The 14,526-nt window shown below is 45.1% G+C and overlaps 3 protein-coding genes across 3 annotated transcripts; all 3 read left to right on the forward strand.

Moving 5' to 3' along the window:
* Positions 1–3,917: 3,917 nt before the first annotated feature.
* psa6 (proteasome subunit alpha 6) lies at positions 3,918–5,051 on the forward strand (the record flags this gene model as incomplete). The annotated part of the gene is made up of 5 exons (XM_006963134.1): positions 3,918–3,993; positions 4,068–4,127; positions 4,239–4,333; positions 4,390–4,602; positions 4,665–5,051. The coding sequence occupies exons 1-5, from the start codon at positions 3,987–3,989 to the stop codon at positions 5,049–5,051; spliced, it is 762 nt and encodes a 253-aa protein (XP_006963196.1). The 5' UTR covers positions 3,918–3,986.
* A 1,549-nt stretch (positions 5,052–6,600) lies between these two features.
* Positions 6,601–8,377, forward strand: TRIREDRAFT_21742 (tubulin beta chain 1; the record flags this gene model as incomplete). Its single annotated transcript, XM_006963003.1, has 5 exons — positions 6,601–6,612; positions 6,803–6,826; positions 6,918–6,943; positions 7,026–7,122; positions 7,199–8,377. 5 exons carry the CDS (start codon positions 6,601–6,603, stop codon positions 8,375–8,377), a joined length of 1,338 nt encoding a protein of 445 aa, XP_006963065.1.
* A 4,894-nt stretch (positions 8,378–13,271) lies between these two features.
* TRIREDRAFT_2852 (uncharacterized protein) lies at positions 13,272–14,362 on the forward strand (the record flags this gene model as incomplete). The annotated part of the gene is made up of 4 exons (XM_006962989.1): positions 13,272–13,281; positions 13,558–13,795; positions 13,856–14,021; positions 14,231–14,362. 4 exons carry the CDS (start codon positions 13,272–13,274, stop codon positions 14,360–14,362), a joined length of 546 nt encoding a protein of 181 aa, XP_006963051.1.
* Positions 14,363–14,526: the final 164 nt, after the last annotated feature.

Genomic DNA, 14,526 nt, shown 5'->3' on the forward strand with positions numbered 1-14,526 from the left:
TAGAATACTCTTGCTTAACTGCACTATAAGCTGCTTTAGTAAACTAGAATATAATTCTTAAAAAATAAAAATATATTCACTTAATAATAAGATATTTAGCTTAATTTACTAAAATTTAAAAAAAAGTAAAAGAAGCTAATTAAGCTAAAGCTATTAAAGTAAGCTATTATTTAAAAGATTATAAAAATTATTTTGTGTTTAGACTTTATAATATTAATATAAGAGGGAAAGCCTACTAAATTAAAAAGCTATTAAAAAGGATTATTTAAAGTAAAAGCTAGAAAAGGCTAAAGCTCTTATACCTTATATAATATAAATAAGTCTAAAATATAAAAAGCTAATATACTAGAATTTTATAAAAACATATTAAAGATATTTAGATTAAGGACTAGGTATTTAAAAATTAAATAAAATAAGCTAATAAGCCTAAGGTAAGCACTAAAGAACTTTTATAAATAAGGCAGGAGATAAGGTAATATAATAAAAGGAGGTAGACCTTACTTAAACTAATAGTAATATAAGGGATAACTATTAGAAAAGTATTAAAATTATAAAGGAGCTATATGCAGGCTTGCTTAAGAAACTTAGCTTATACCTACACTTTTAGACTTCTTTTTCCCCTATATATAATCTTATTTATTTTTTACTTTAATTACTTTTTTTCTTTTTTATATTAATCTTTATCTTTATTTTACTTTTTATTTACTTACTAAAGATATATATCCTTATTTTAAAATTACTTTTTAAAAACTCCTAACCCTTACTTTTATATATTTATAACCTATATAAATATTATATACTATACTACTTACTGCTTAATTACTAACACTTACTACCTATATTTAGAAATTATAGCTTTTATAGCTAATACTAAGAAAGTATAAAATAAATAAAAAGGGCTATAACTAATTTAAGCTTAAAGAAGTAAAAAAGCTTACTTAAAAGTAAAAGTAGAAGGCTGCTAAATAGGAATTTTAAAAAATATAGCTAATATAAAAACTAGTAAAGAACTTATAATTAAATATTAAGTCTTTACTAAAAGGTGCTTAATAATAAATAAGAGGTATTTACTAAATAAAAAACTAAATAGCTAATAAAAAACACTATAATTAAAAGTTAATTTTAAGACTTAAGATTTTAAATATTATATTAAAGCTATATATTTAGGATATAGCTTCTTAATATATAAACTAGTATTTACTTATAAACCTAAAAGTAAAAGTAATAGTAATAGCAGTAGCCCTTCCTTAAAAGGTTTTAACTTAAAATAGTATTTAAAATAATAAAAGTATAAACTTTACTTTATTTTATATATATTAATTATATTTACTAATAATAACTTAGTAATTTAATAAGCCTTAATTAATAATGCTTTAAAAAATATCTTTAAGATATAGTATCTGCAGGCATACTTATAAAAGGCAGTAATTATTATAAATAATTTAGTAATAAAAAGTCTTTTAAAACTATTAATTATAAAAGACTTATTTATCCTAAATATAATAATATTAATTAAAAAGTAAATAAAGCCTTTTAAATTTATATATAAGGCTTTACTATTTATTTTAATAAAGTATTTTAAAAAACTTTTAAATATATTAAGAGTCTTTATATATAAAATAAAGCATAAAGTGCTTTTACTTAAAAATCTTATTTTAATAACCTAGCTTTAGGCTAATATTATAGCTTTACTAAATAAAATAAATAAGCCTTATATAAAGTATATATAAAATAAGAAAAGAGATAGTAAAAGATAAAAAAAGAAGAGATTATATAAAAAAGGAGATTAATTAAAAAGATATAAAATAAATAAAATTAAGAATAATATCCTTAATATAGTATTATAAGAAATATTACTTTACTTTAACTACTAGCTTAAGTAAATAAAGTAAATACAGCTAGTAAAATATATTTACCTTTTTAAATAAATTTATAAAGCCTTAGACCTTAACCTTAAAGAGCTTAAATTAAACTTTAAAAAGGAGAGTTTATTAATAAAGGAATTTATAATAATAGTATTATTAATATAAGTTAAAATACACCCTTTATTAGCTATATAAGCCACTATAAATAATATAATAGTTTATATAAAGGTGCTGCTAACCCCTTTTTAAATCTTTAAAATAAGCCTACTTAAAATAAATAAACTGCTTATATACTTATACACTATAAATATAAAAATCACTTTAGTAGGCCTAGAAAAGATTTTATTAATAAAACTACCTTTATATAAGTAACCTTATACTTTAATTAAATATTTTATTATAAAGGTATTTTAGCTAATTTATAAATAAAAATTATTAGCAGTATTTTTTAAGACTTATAAAATAAAAATAAAGAAAGTAGTAAAAGCTATATAAAAGTTATAAGACTTTATAAAAGAAAATAAGATCTTATTTACCTTAATTATTATAAATCTTATAACTGCTATATTTATTTTACTAAAGCTACCTTTTATAAACCTTATTAATATTATAATAAAGCTAAAAGGTAAAATAAAAGTAAATAAAAAGATAAAAGTAAATAAAAAAAAGAACTAGAATATAAAAAATAATTTTTTATTAAATACTTTTAAGTATATTTTACTAATATTAATATAACACCCCTTAATTTATTAAAAATAAATTAATAAAGTAAAAATATATTATAACTTTTTAATTTTATAATATATTTAGCCTGCATTTAAATATACTTTAAAAGTAGCTAATAATAAAATATTAATACTATAAGATATAACTATTTTACTAATTATTTTTAAAAAGGGACTAATTTTTATATTATAAACTAAAATATTTAATTTACTAATCTTTACCTTTATAATTTATATATATAAAATAAAGTTTAAGGCCTTAATTAAGGACTAGATAAGAATAAATTTAAAAAGATATATAGTTTAATATTATAAATAGTTTATACTAAAAATAAAATATAAAAAATCCTTAAATTATTTAAAAGCTATAGTAAAAGATTATATAAAAAGAGAGTAAAAAAATACTAATTATATAGTAAACCTTATAAAAAAGCTAGTTAAAGGGGTTTACCTTAAGCTTTAAAACTACCTGCTAAAACTTCTAATTACTTTAAGATATATAATAAAAATAAAGGACACTAAGGTTAAAGAAAGCTACTATTTATAAAAAACCTAATATATACCTTATATTTATATTAAGGATAAAGCTATTGCCTTTTTAATTTACTATTTAATAAAGTTACTATATAAATATAAAGGCTTATTTAATATTTATTAATTACTTATAATTTAAAAGATAATTTATATTATAAGGATTACTTTTTAGTATTTTATAAAGTTTTTTAATAACCCTTTAATATAATAAATTAGTTAAACTACTTTTAAAAAAGTAAGGCTAATAAAGATTTTAAATATAAATATAAAGAAAGCTAAAAATTAAGTTAAGAATAAAAGATTAATAATTTATTTTAAAATCTTTATTTTATATTTAATAAAAGATATTTAAGGGCTGCATTTTTCTTTTTCCCTTATATATAAAGGGGATAGCAGAAATAGTAGGCTAAGAGCCCCTTTTAAAAAGGTTAGTTATATAACTATAAGGAAGGTTAATAAAAAGCTATATAAAGGCTATAAGGATCTATTCTCTTACTTTTATATATACACTTACTAGCTAGTTAATTAATTAATTTTATTATGTTAAGACCTCTTTTCTACTAAAGACCCCTGCATCTCCTTTGTGTGGATGCTCTGCTCCTGCTCTTGTCTTTGCTTGTGCGCCTCAGGCTCCCAGATTACGTAAGGCCCCGACCTCAAGCCTTCCCAGCCAAGCTGCCAATGCTCCAGGCAAGCTGTGCTAACGCGTACGGCCTTGGAAGCTCAGCAACTCGGCCCATATCAACGACCTTGCGATACCTGCAACTCATCTGCGACGGGCTTGACTCAAGACGATTCACAACAGCTTCCTGCGCATATACTCCCTCCGAATTGCCCTCGATAGGGCTGACGTACCGCCAACATGTCTGGTTCGTTTGGCCATGACGGGCTCTCCCCGCCATCATCATGATGCTGGCCGCTTACTGACTTGCACCACTCTTAGCCAGCGCATACGACCGACACATTACCATCTTTGCCGACAATGGTCGTCTGTACCAAGTCGGTAAGTTGCCGCTCTCAAAATCGAGGCCGATTCGAATGCATAGCTCGAACTGCGTCGCTCCCACCTCGTTGCCCAACTCGGCCCGACCTCGCTGACATACCATTTCCATAGAATATGCCTTCAAGGCAATCACAGCCGCAAACATCATGTCTGTAGGCTTGCGAGGCAAGGACTGCGCTGTTGTCCTGTCACAGAAGAAGGTCCCCGTACGTATCTTGGTCACAAAGTACGGCATGGGCATGGACTGATTTCGAGAGCGCAGGATAAGCTTATCGACCCCTCATCTGTCTCCCACATCTTCCAGATCTCGCCCTCCGTGGGATGCGTCATCACAGGCTCCATTGCCGATGCTAGAGCATTTGCCCAGCGTGCTCAGGGAGAAGCGGCCGAGTTCCGATACAAGTACGGTTACGAGATGCCGGCCGATGTCCTGGCCAAGCGCCTGGCCAACATCAGCCAAGTGTACACCCAGCGGGTATGGACGGCCTCTCCTTGCAGATGAAAGCCTAGATAACGTCACTAACACTTTTCCATCAGGCCTACATGCGGCCCTATGGCGTTGCCACCACAATCATCAGCCTAGACGAAGAGCGAGGACCTCAGCTGTACAAGTGCGACCCGGCTGGATACTTCATCGGTTACAAGGGCACTGCCGCCGGACCCAAGCAGCAGGAGGCTATGAACCACCTGGAGAAGAAGCTGCGGAACAAGGAGCATGCCGAGGGATCTTGGGAAGAGGTTGTCGAGCTGGCCATTACAACGCTGAGCACAGTCCTCAGCATGGACTTCAAGAAGGGAGAGATCGAGATTGGCATCGTTGGCGGACCTCGGGCGGATGGCAAGGAGGGCACGGAGCCCGGCTTCAGGAAGCTCACCGAGGATGAGATTGAGGAGAGATTACAAGCCATTGCTGAGAAGGATTAGAGAATTGCATAGATGATGGGTTAATGAAGCAACTTTGAGACGTTCGTCTGCCGAATAGCCCCCTCGTTTCTGAAGCCTGAATGGAATTGGTGATTGTTTGACAGCTGACGACACATGAGGCTTTGCTTTCTCTAGAGGGTGTTTGAAGCAGCAGCATGGCAGAACTAGATGAGGCAGCTTCTTTCAGGAAACTCGGGATACAGACAGATGATGTTCAAGGCAGAAGCAATACTGATCGCCTAGCGCTGGTAATGGGGCTCTTCGTATCACGAAGGAAAAGGGATGGCCGGCGGTCCTCGTGACGATGCATTAAAACGGATGCCTGTAGCATGGTGAAGACCCAGGCAACCGGATACTAAAGGAGTTGAGGCTACCCGCAGCTCATGTGACCAGCCCCAAGCTGGCGATCGATTATCCGGGGAACATAGTGATAGGCATCAATGGTATTACTCCCAGATACATACAAGCAGGCTGCAATATTCTCACTGATAAGGTAGGCAGCACTTCAAGTCCGAGCTTCGTACCCGTACCTCGGAGTTCAATGACCGTTCGATTGGGTAATTTTGCGGTTGCCTATGCTCATGCTCACATTCAGGGCGCTCACAAAGGGGATGATGAGGCGGTAATTGGGGGTTTGATATGGAGCCCCGCTGGTGGGGAGGCCACGAGCAAGGGCTTTCTCGAAGGGCGACCAGGGGGAAGATGCAGCCTTTATTAATAGCCCTGACAGGCGCTATTGTGTGTTTAAATGAAGCAACTTTGCGTTTGATTGGGCATGTGACGGTGACGGCTTTCAGTATTGAGAGGATGGAGGTTATGATCGAGGGGGTTGACGTAGAAATTGGGTCTGAGAGACTTGTCATGCTCCATATAATTGCAGACTAAGATGCGCTGGTGCATAAGATATATCGATCAAGTTGACGTGCCTGGACCGTGTGCGTGTGTTGAGCTGTGGATAGGTAGGCAGAGGAGCAGTGGACAAACACGTAGAGTTAGGGTCTGCAGTAGGTAGAAGAAGACATGATATGAGTGTTCTTTCCTTCAAGCTGCCCTGGCTATGGAAGCAAGAAAAGAAAAGAAAAAAGAAAAGAAAAGGCTGCCCCTGATTCAGAGCCCCCTAAACCAGGTAGCAATATCGCCACGACAGCTCAGCACAGAATCCTCTCTCCCCTTGGAAATTGTCCAGCCGGCGAGCTGCGGACGCCGTCATATTGGCAGCTCCCAACATGGACTAGCGCCACTTCCCTTCTTCAACTGCACAGCTAGACCGGATCATCCCGTAGCCCACTAGTCCTAAAGAGGCACTGTCTCTGTGTTTATCTTGGCTTTGTTGATTTTGCGACTGCCTACCGCGACTGGCCACCCTCGACTGGGCCTCTTTTATTTTTTTTTCTTATTACCATCTCGCCCTCCCTCCTTCTCTCTCCCGTCTCTGCAAACTCGCACCTCTTTGCATCTCTTCGCATCTGAAGCTGCAGCAGCCCGATTCTCCTATCGTCCTTTTAATACCAACTCCTTTGTTTCTTTAGCTTCTTCGACAGCCTTCAAAATGCGTGAGATTGTGAGTCCTGATGGCTTCCCTCTTCCCTCCCCCCACCTTGAGAGCTGGGCGTTGGGAGCTTTCCCTCACGCGCCCACTGCTGTTCCTCGGGCACCAGAGCTGCAACTCTGGTGGCTTGGCTTGAGGAATCAAGATGTCCTTGCGCCTGAGATGAGATTACAAGCTGACTCGTGATTTTCTTCTACTACAGGTTCACCTCCAGACCGGTCAGTGTGTAAGTTGCCTCTACATCCTCCTTTGCCCCTCCTTGGGCGCTGGTCCCCCCGCACAAAGACGCGACATCGCGATGCTGACTATTTGCGCAGGGTAACCAAGTTGGTTCTGCCTTCTGGTACGTTTTCCTCTCGAGAGCCACGGCGAAGAGCTCGAATCGACGCGTTTTCGACGACCATCATACTTATACATCGATATAGGCAGACCATCTCTGGCGAGCACGGCCTCGACGCCAGCGGTGTCTACGGTGGTACCTCGGACCAGCAGCTCGAGCGTCTGAACGTCTACTTCAACGAGGTGCGTATGAAACCGCGAGCGACCAACGCAGCCAATCCCGATCGCGACTTGAGGGTCTAACACTTGCTTTCCATAGGCTTCTGGCAACAAATATGTCCCCCGTGCTGTCCTCGTCGACCTCGAGCCCGGCACCATGGATGCCGTTCGCTCGGGCCCCTTTGGCCAGCTGTTCCGCCCTGACAACTTCGTCTTTGGCCAGTCTGGTGCTGGTAACAATTGGGCAAAGGGTCACTACACCGAGGGTGCCGAGCTGGTTGACCAGGTTCTCGATGTCGTTCGTCGCGAGGCCGAAAACTGTGAATGCCTCCAGGGTTTCCAGATTACGCACTCGCTGGGTGGTGGTACCGGTTCCGGTATGGGTACCCTGCTGATCTCCAAGATCCGTGAGGAGTTCCCCGATCGCATGATGGCCACGTTCTCCGTCGTCCCCTCGCCCAAGGTCTCGGATACCGTTGTCGAGCCCTACAACGCCACCTTGTCTATGCACCAGCTGGTTGAAAATTCGGATGAGACGTTCTGTATCGACAACGAAGCCCTGTACGATATCTGCATGAGGACGCTTAAGCTGTCCAACCCCTCATACGGCGACCTCAACCACCTGGTTTCTGCCGTTATGTCTGGTGTCTCTACCTCTCTCCGATTCCCTGGCCAGCTCAACTCCGACCTTCGCAAGCTCGCTGTTAACATGGTGCCGTTCCCTCGTCTGCACTTCTTCATGGTCGGCTTTGCGCCGCTTACCAGCCCTGGAGCGCACTCCTTCCGCGCTGTTACCGTCCCCGAGTTGACCCAGCAGATGCTGGACCCCAAGAACATGATGGCGGCCTCTGATTTCCGCAACGGCCGCTACCTGACGTGCTCCACCATCTTCCGTGGCAAGGTTGCCATGAAGGAGGTCGAGGACCAGATGCGCAGCATCCAGAACAAGAACTCGAGCTACTTCGTCGAGTGGATTCCCAACAATATCCAGACCGCGCTCTGCTCTATCCCCCCCAAGGGTCTCAAGATCTCTTCCACCTTTGTCGGTAACTCTACCGCCATCCAGGAGATCTTCCGCCGCGTTGGTGAACAGTTCACCGCCATGTTCCGGCGTAAGGCTTTCTTGCACTGGTATACTAGCGAGGGTATGGACGAGATGGAGTTCACGGAGGCCGAGTCCAACATGAACGATCTCGTCTCCGAGTACCAGCAATACCAGGATGCTACGGCTGATGATGGCGAGGAGTATGAGGAGGAGATGCCCATTGACGAGCAGTAAATGCACGCCTAACCTTGTGGCACTGGTCTCACCCCGCCGGGCGGTTTGGGATATCCGGGATTGTTTGTTTTCAGCGGGGTCAATTGTTCAAAGCAAGCCCCTTTTCTTGTGATAAGATACTACTTTAACTAGGCTCCTCAATATACTCGTGAGCCCAATGTTGTACTTGCCTCTTGCATGGCGCTTTAGTGTATTGTGTGTCGACTGTATCGTGGCTCACCCTCACACCGATTGAGCGCGTAGACAACCGAGGGCATGTGTAGCCAATGTGGCTTATTATGGATTATGGTAAAGATGGGGATTGGGTTCAAGACACTTTGACAATTTTGATGATGGTTTAGGCAAGGGCATAACCAGAACCTTTAGGTCAGACGACTGGGTTGCTTACAGCAAAAGCTTCAAGGCAGGATTTCTCTGGGAAGAAGTTGGCAAAGCAGACCTTGCCCAGAGGTAGGTAGTATAAGAACCAACAAGGTTCATATATGAAAAGGAGCAAACCACCTGAAAGATGGAGTATTGGTAATAAAGGGTTCTGAAAGCACAGGCTTCAACACACAACAATACGACGACTGAAGAAGTCGCAGCACAATGCGATACAAATTGCAAGGAGACTTTGGCAACGAGTGCAGATAACCTGATGACGAACCACTCTTTTGTTCTTTTCTAGAAAGGAAAACAAAGGAGAAAAAGACGAAAAAGAAAAGAGGCTTTGTAGTAAAAGTGGATGATGAGGAATCAGCAAAGGGAGCCAGATTGGAAGCTGTCCAGCCGCAACTTCCTGATATGAATTATGTTGATTAGGGGCGGAAGCACAAGAGTTCTGGCCAAGCACCTCATCTATCGCTTAGCCAGGGGTTTCGTTGATAGTATGCTTCTGCTCCTAAATAGTCGCCATCTCAGCAAGGTGTACGAGATCAGGCATTGAATTATTCTAGATGAGGACGGTGCCGAGCTGGCATTCTAGGTTCGGAGAGATGAAGGTGTTCAAAATCGGCACTCTGTTGAGCGTATGTGGGGACGCAGCCATGGTGATGAAAATCGAAAACTTCGTCTTACAGGATTGTGGGCTTGGACAAAGAAGGGAAAGAGATATGCCATACCTAGCGCCTCAGGGGCGCGTCGTCAGCATCACGAAAACAGTGTGTGTATGGCTGTAAGATCAATAACGTCTTAAGAAAAAGGGATACCTGAACTGTGGCTCGAGTTAGCACAGGATACTATGGGTGACGGAGGCATGAGATACAATCAGACCTTGTAAGTTAGGCAGTTCGTCCCAAGGGTCGATTACCAACCGATTCATGCGAGATACGTCAGGTCGCAGACGGCTCGTCCATAATGTCCGAGGTCGTACATCCACCGACGGCAAACAGTTTGTGTGTGACCGTTCACCTACCGGGAGATTTTCTTCCCGAGATTCGGTATCCGGTTCTATCACGTTCCATCTACACTATCGAGCGGATATGTGGCAGCTTATATCACCCAGCACCATGCAACTGCGCGGCTATTGAGTGCTGGCGCAGCCTTGTCCAACAACGCCATGGTTATCCAGCTCAGCATGTCAGGGCCAGCCGTGCCTCCACGTACCGGACCAAGGCGGCGGTTGAGGGGGGGGGGGGGGGCGCAACCCATCCAGTACTGCTTGTAGGACTTCCATGCGAACAGGGGGCTCAGCTTCATTGTACAAGATCTGAGCTACTGGGAGGGAGCGAAGTAGGGCAAAGCTATCGGTGTGTGATGCGCCCCTATATCGAAGTGTGATGACCACTTGAGGCGTTCCATTGGTCATCGCTATGCCTCGCCGTCACGGTGGCGTTACAGAAGGGTGTGTCTTCCAGGGCCGTGAAGGATGGGCGTGTGAGTGCTGGGCGGGGGTGACTTCGGTGCAAGTAGGGAGGTCTGATAACTCAGGGGACTTTGCTTCCAGAGTCAATGAGACAAAGGTGACCGAGGTACTAGGTATGGGTTCATCGCGTCTGCAGGCCCTTGCTGCCGCTCGACGTAGAGGCCTTGTCTCCAATCTGGTTCGACGTCCATTTCTGGGTTGTGATTTGTCCAGTGATGAAGAAGCATCAGGATGTTGGAGATTGAGGTGACTCAAGTGAGATTAGGAGGCCCCACGGCGGCTCAATCTTTGATGCTGCAATCGGGCTTCATTGGGCGACATGCCACTCAGTTGAGCTTGACATGTCAAGAAGAGGTGGCCGCTCCCTCCATCTGCCAGATACGATCAGCATGTTGAAGGGCGAGTCAATGTCTGCGGTGAACACCAGCCGTGCCGCTGTCTTTGCTGAGCTCTGTCAATCATAGCTGAATGATCCCTCCCGACAACGCGAGAGCTCGGTATAATATATCGCTTCATTACAAAGCATGTAAGCAAGCATGATGGGGTGGTCCATCAGCCAAGCCCATCCATCTGCACGTTTTCAGCTGTACTTGCATCAACACGAACACGGCCATGATGCATATGCGCATGCGCGCAATCACCGGCTTTCGATTGTGTCTCCACGATGTTCAGTAGGCAGCAGCCTTGCCCGAGACTATGACTCCAATCATGACATTCGGACCTTGTGCCGTTTCTGAATGCCGCGGTCGCCGGGGCTTCGGTAAAGGGGGTCCGAGAGACAGAGAGGCAACATAGCAGATGACCCTTGCAGTGAAATCATCGGGTCACTTTCAAGGGATCGGCTCAGCAGGCGATGGTATCGAATCAGGCACAATGCTCGGAGGCCTGCTCATTGACTTGAAGATGCAAACACCGACCACGGGGTCAGTGGCGTGTCCCCTGATGGATGACGCGCGCATCTGTTTGCCGCATCGAGGTGCAGCTCTGCGCTGGGGATCCATGAAGATGGAGGTAAGGAATGGGAAGAGGTGAAAGAGAGAGGGAGAGAGTCCCGAGTAATAAGGCTGTCTGATAAAACAATAGATCAAATCGATAAAATCACAACATTAAGACTGGACCGAAACGGACTAGGTAGATGAGATCAGATAGACAAATCGAAACAGGTCTATAGAGGTACATAGGGAAGGAGCGTTGGCAGGCACTGCCTCTAGAGAATGACCCTCCAAACGGATGAAGAAGGCTCGATGCGCCCTTGGACAGTAATCGCAGGGCGCAGCGCGTGTCTCTGCTGGATCTCTGCCTCTGCATCATCATCACTGCTTGTAATATGTACGCATATGCACACGCACACGCTCACGCACACACACACACACGACTCTCCCTCAAAGAGGCGCCAGCAATCGTCGTCGGCTGTCCAAAACCGAACACTGACTGAGCTCACAATGCATCTCCCGGCAGGCCTCAACGCGCCGTGATTGGCCGCTGGCGATGATCCCCGGCACGCGCAGCTCATGCAGGACCCGTCACCCTGGCTTCGTTCGGCAAGGCTGGCGTTGTAGCGCCGCTGAGCCGGAGCTGAAGCATCGTTTTGGACAGGCCAGATGCACGCCATAGGCCCGATCATTCGTGGCCCGACTCCACCAGAGGGCAGGGCGACAGGGGTGCCAGGCGAGGATCCAGCATCGGCTCTGCAGCGTGCAGTAGCAGCGTCCAGACGGGCGGACGGACAGACAGACAGACCAGACACGACGGTTCCATCATTCGCTCGCTTTTCCCTCCGTCTCCAGCAAGGGGCAGCCGGATGGCATGGTCTCGCGGGCTTGGCAGGCAGAGCCGCGGTTTGACTGACCAGGGGGCTCCCGCTTGGGGCTCTGACGCTTCCCAATGTGTGCGTGCTGCAGCATCAGAGTCACTCATCAACGTCAACAGCCGGCAAACCGCTGTCTGACGGTGCGGCGTGCATCTACGGCGTGCATCTAACGGCGCTGCCGGGACACCCTGGCACCCCACCTGCATGTGTATGTGCTCTACTCGTGGCTTCGTCACAGGGCACATCGATGGCCTCATGCACAGGTCCCTGAACGTTTGACCCACGGAACGGGGACCAAAGCGCTTTACCCCCCTGGCAGACAAGGCTTTCCTCTGTCTCGAGTCGTTAGCCTCGTCTCGCTCTGCCTGACGTCTGCTGCTGAGATCGACGGGTCCTGGTACTGGCGCAGAGTCACCCACACGCAAATTGCGAGTCCCCAGCCCTGTCTAGCACCACACAAATGCCCAGCCTCGGACCTCAGGCTGCTGGCCCAAGGGGGCATCAAGGGGCTGGGATAGGGCTGACAGCCGCTCCGGTTGGACGGCTCCCCAACTGCCAGCTTGTCCGGGGTTCTTCAGGTCTGAGCTTGCAAAGAGCCACCGGGGTGGAGATGACAGAGAGACCTCTCGTTGGTGTTTGCGGGAGGCTTCGTGGTAGCTGATGGTTCAGCCTGGTCGCCCTCTAAGACCCTCAGATTCGATCCGTCTGCCAAAGCCCAAGTCCACCGTAGCTGTAGGGCCGAGATGGGCATCGAGCCCTTCAAGGTCCAGGCGAGAGCGATGCTGGATCCTCCCTACAACACCGGACGGGTCGATCATGGACGAAGCATACAAAAGGATGGAGCATCTCGCTCGAGGCAAATCGAGCATAGCATCCCGCCCAAGTCTTCCTCGCTCTAGACTGCCCTTGCCACGCTGAACGAGCTCTGATTTCGTCTCTTCGACTCCATCTTGCCACGCCGTTGAACGCAGCTATTGATTTTGGTCCTGCTATTCTCAGCCCAGTTACTCGTTTCTTCAGCTTCAGAGTATCTGCATCAGTCCGCTCTGCTCGTCTATCTCACTTCTTCTCGAGGCCACCAAGTGCGCCAACTGTCTCTAAGCGGCAATCGATCGGCCGAGAGCCATTGTTGCATCTCATCGTTGGGGATTTCCTTCTACGGAAATACCAGCTAAGCTCCTTGGGCACACCCTTTTGCGTCTGGCCCCCAAGTTTTCTCTGGAATCTTTTCTCTCGACACTATGGACGGATGTAGGTCACGAGGCACTTGGCAAATTGCTTTCATTGTTTCGCTCTTCTTCTCCCAGCGTCCCCTCAGGTGAAGCATATTACTTGCAGACCCGAAGAAGCACGCCCCCCACCCCCTTGAAGGGTTCAAGTACATGCGCTCGCGCGTGATCTACGAACCCACTCTCTCTCACAAACACAACATTCTAGGGCTCATCTATACTTGGAAAATGGCCCCCAAATTCTACGATTGCTTTCTCTCTGGTGACCATAAAGGCTAACGCAAAATGCAACACAAAGTGAACGAGTGCCGCACCGCCCGTGTTGCTGAGGTCCTCTCCGACTTCCGAACACTCCAGCTCTACATCGCAGCCGGCCCCGTTGAGCCAGAAAACGAAGAGGACTACTACACTGAAGGATGGGCTGTTCTGCGCCAATGCACTGTCGACGGGCAGTACATTCTTGAAGTTGCCGCCGATACCAGGGTGCCCGCGGCCCAAGGGGGAGAGGAAGAGCAGGCCAAAGCCGAGTTGCAGCAGTAGGTATTTCCTGATGGCTTTCTGACAACGGAGCTGAAACTAACATGATGACTCCAAAGGGTTTTGCTTGATGCGTATGCGCGGCGGCACGAGGCGCAAAAGATACTGCTGAGGCAGGAGGCGGCACGGCGATGGATCGGGTACCGGGAACAGGTCTTGCAGGGCCAACGACCACATCCGGGGAACCATGCCCAGCTGCAAGCCCTGGACAACCAGCTTCGAGCGGTAAGCTTACTACTTGCGCTGCACCACCATCAGGCTCCCTCCCGGTCCCAGTTCCTCGGGCGCAGCCCTTTCCCATGGCTGCCGAGTGGCAGATGGCGTCTCCACCCTCCACCCGGACCACGTCGGGGGTTAAAGGATGGGCAGTCTTTCGCCAACACATGCACGGCCAAAGCAATAGTGGGAATGTCACTAACGTCACTCATTCTTAGGAATTGGCGCACATCAGTGACGAGTACGTGTACACGGAGCTGTTGTCTGCCGACCATGCGCAGGGTCGCTGGACAATGGAAGACCCGAGTCTGCGAAGAATCCAGCGCTGGCTCCAGTCTCGACGACGATAACGGAGCCCGAGTCATGAGTCGGTTGACGATCACGAGTCCGAAGTTATTTGACGGCTATGAAGGACTAATACCTGCACGAAGTGCATCTAGCCTCACCTCCACTACTGGCACCCACTGGCAGGGGTTTGACACCATCGGTACCTGCTTCGTACTACCACCGGTCT

This window comes from Trichoderma reesei, assembly GCF_000167675.1.
Source record: "Trichoderma reesei QM6a unplaced genomic scaffold TRIREscaffold_4, whole genome shotgun sequence".
Taxonomy (NCBI): Eukaryota; Fungi; Ascomycota; class Sordariomycetes; order Hypocreales; family Hypocreaceae; genus Trichoderma; species Trichoderma reesei.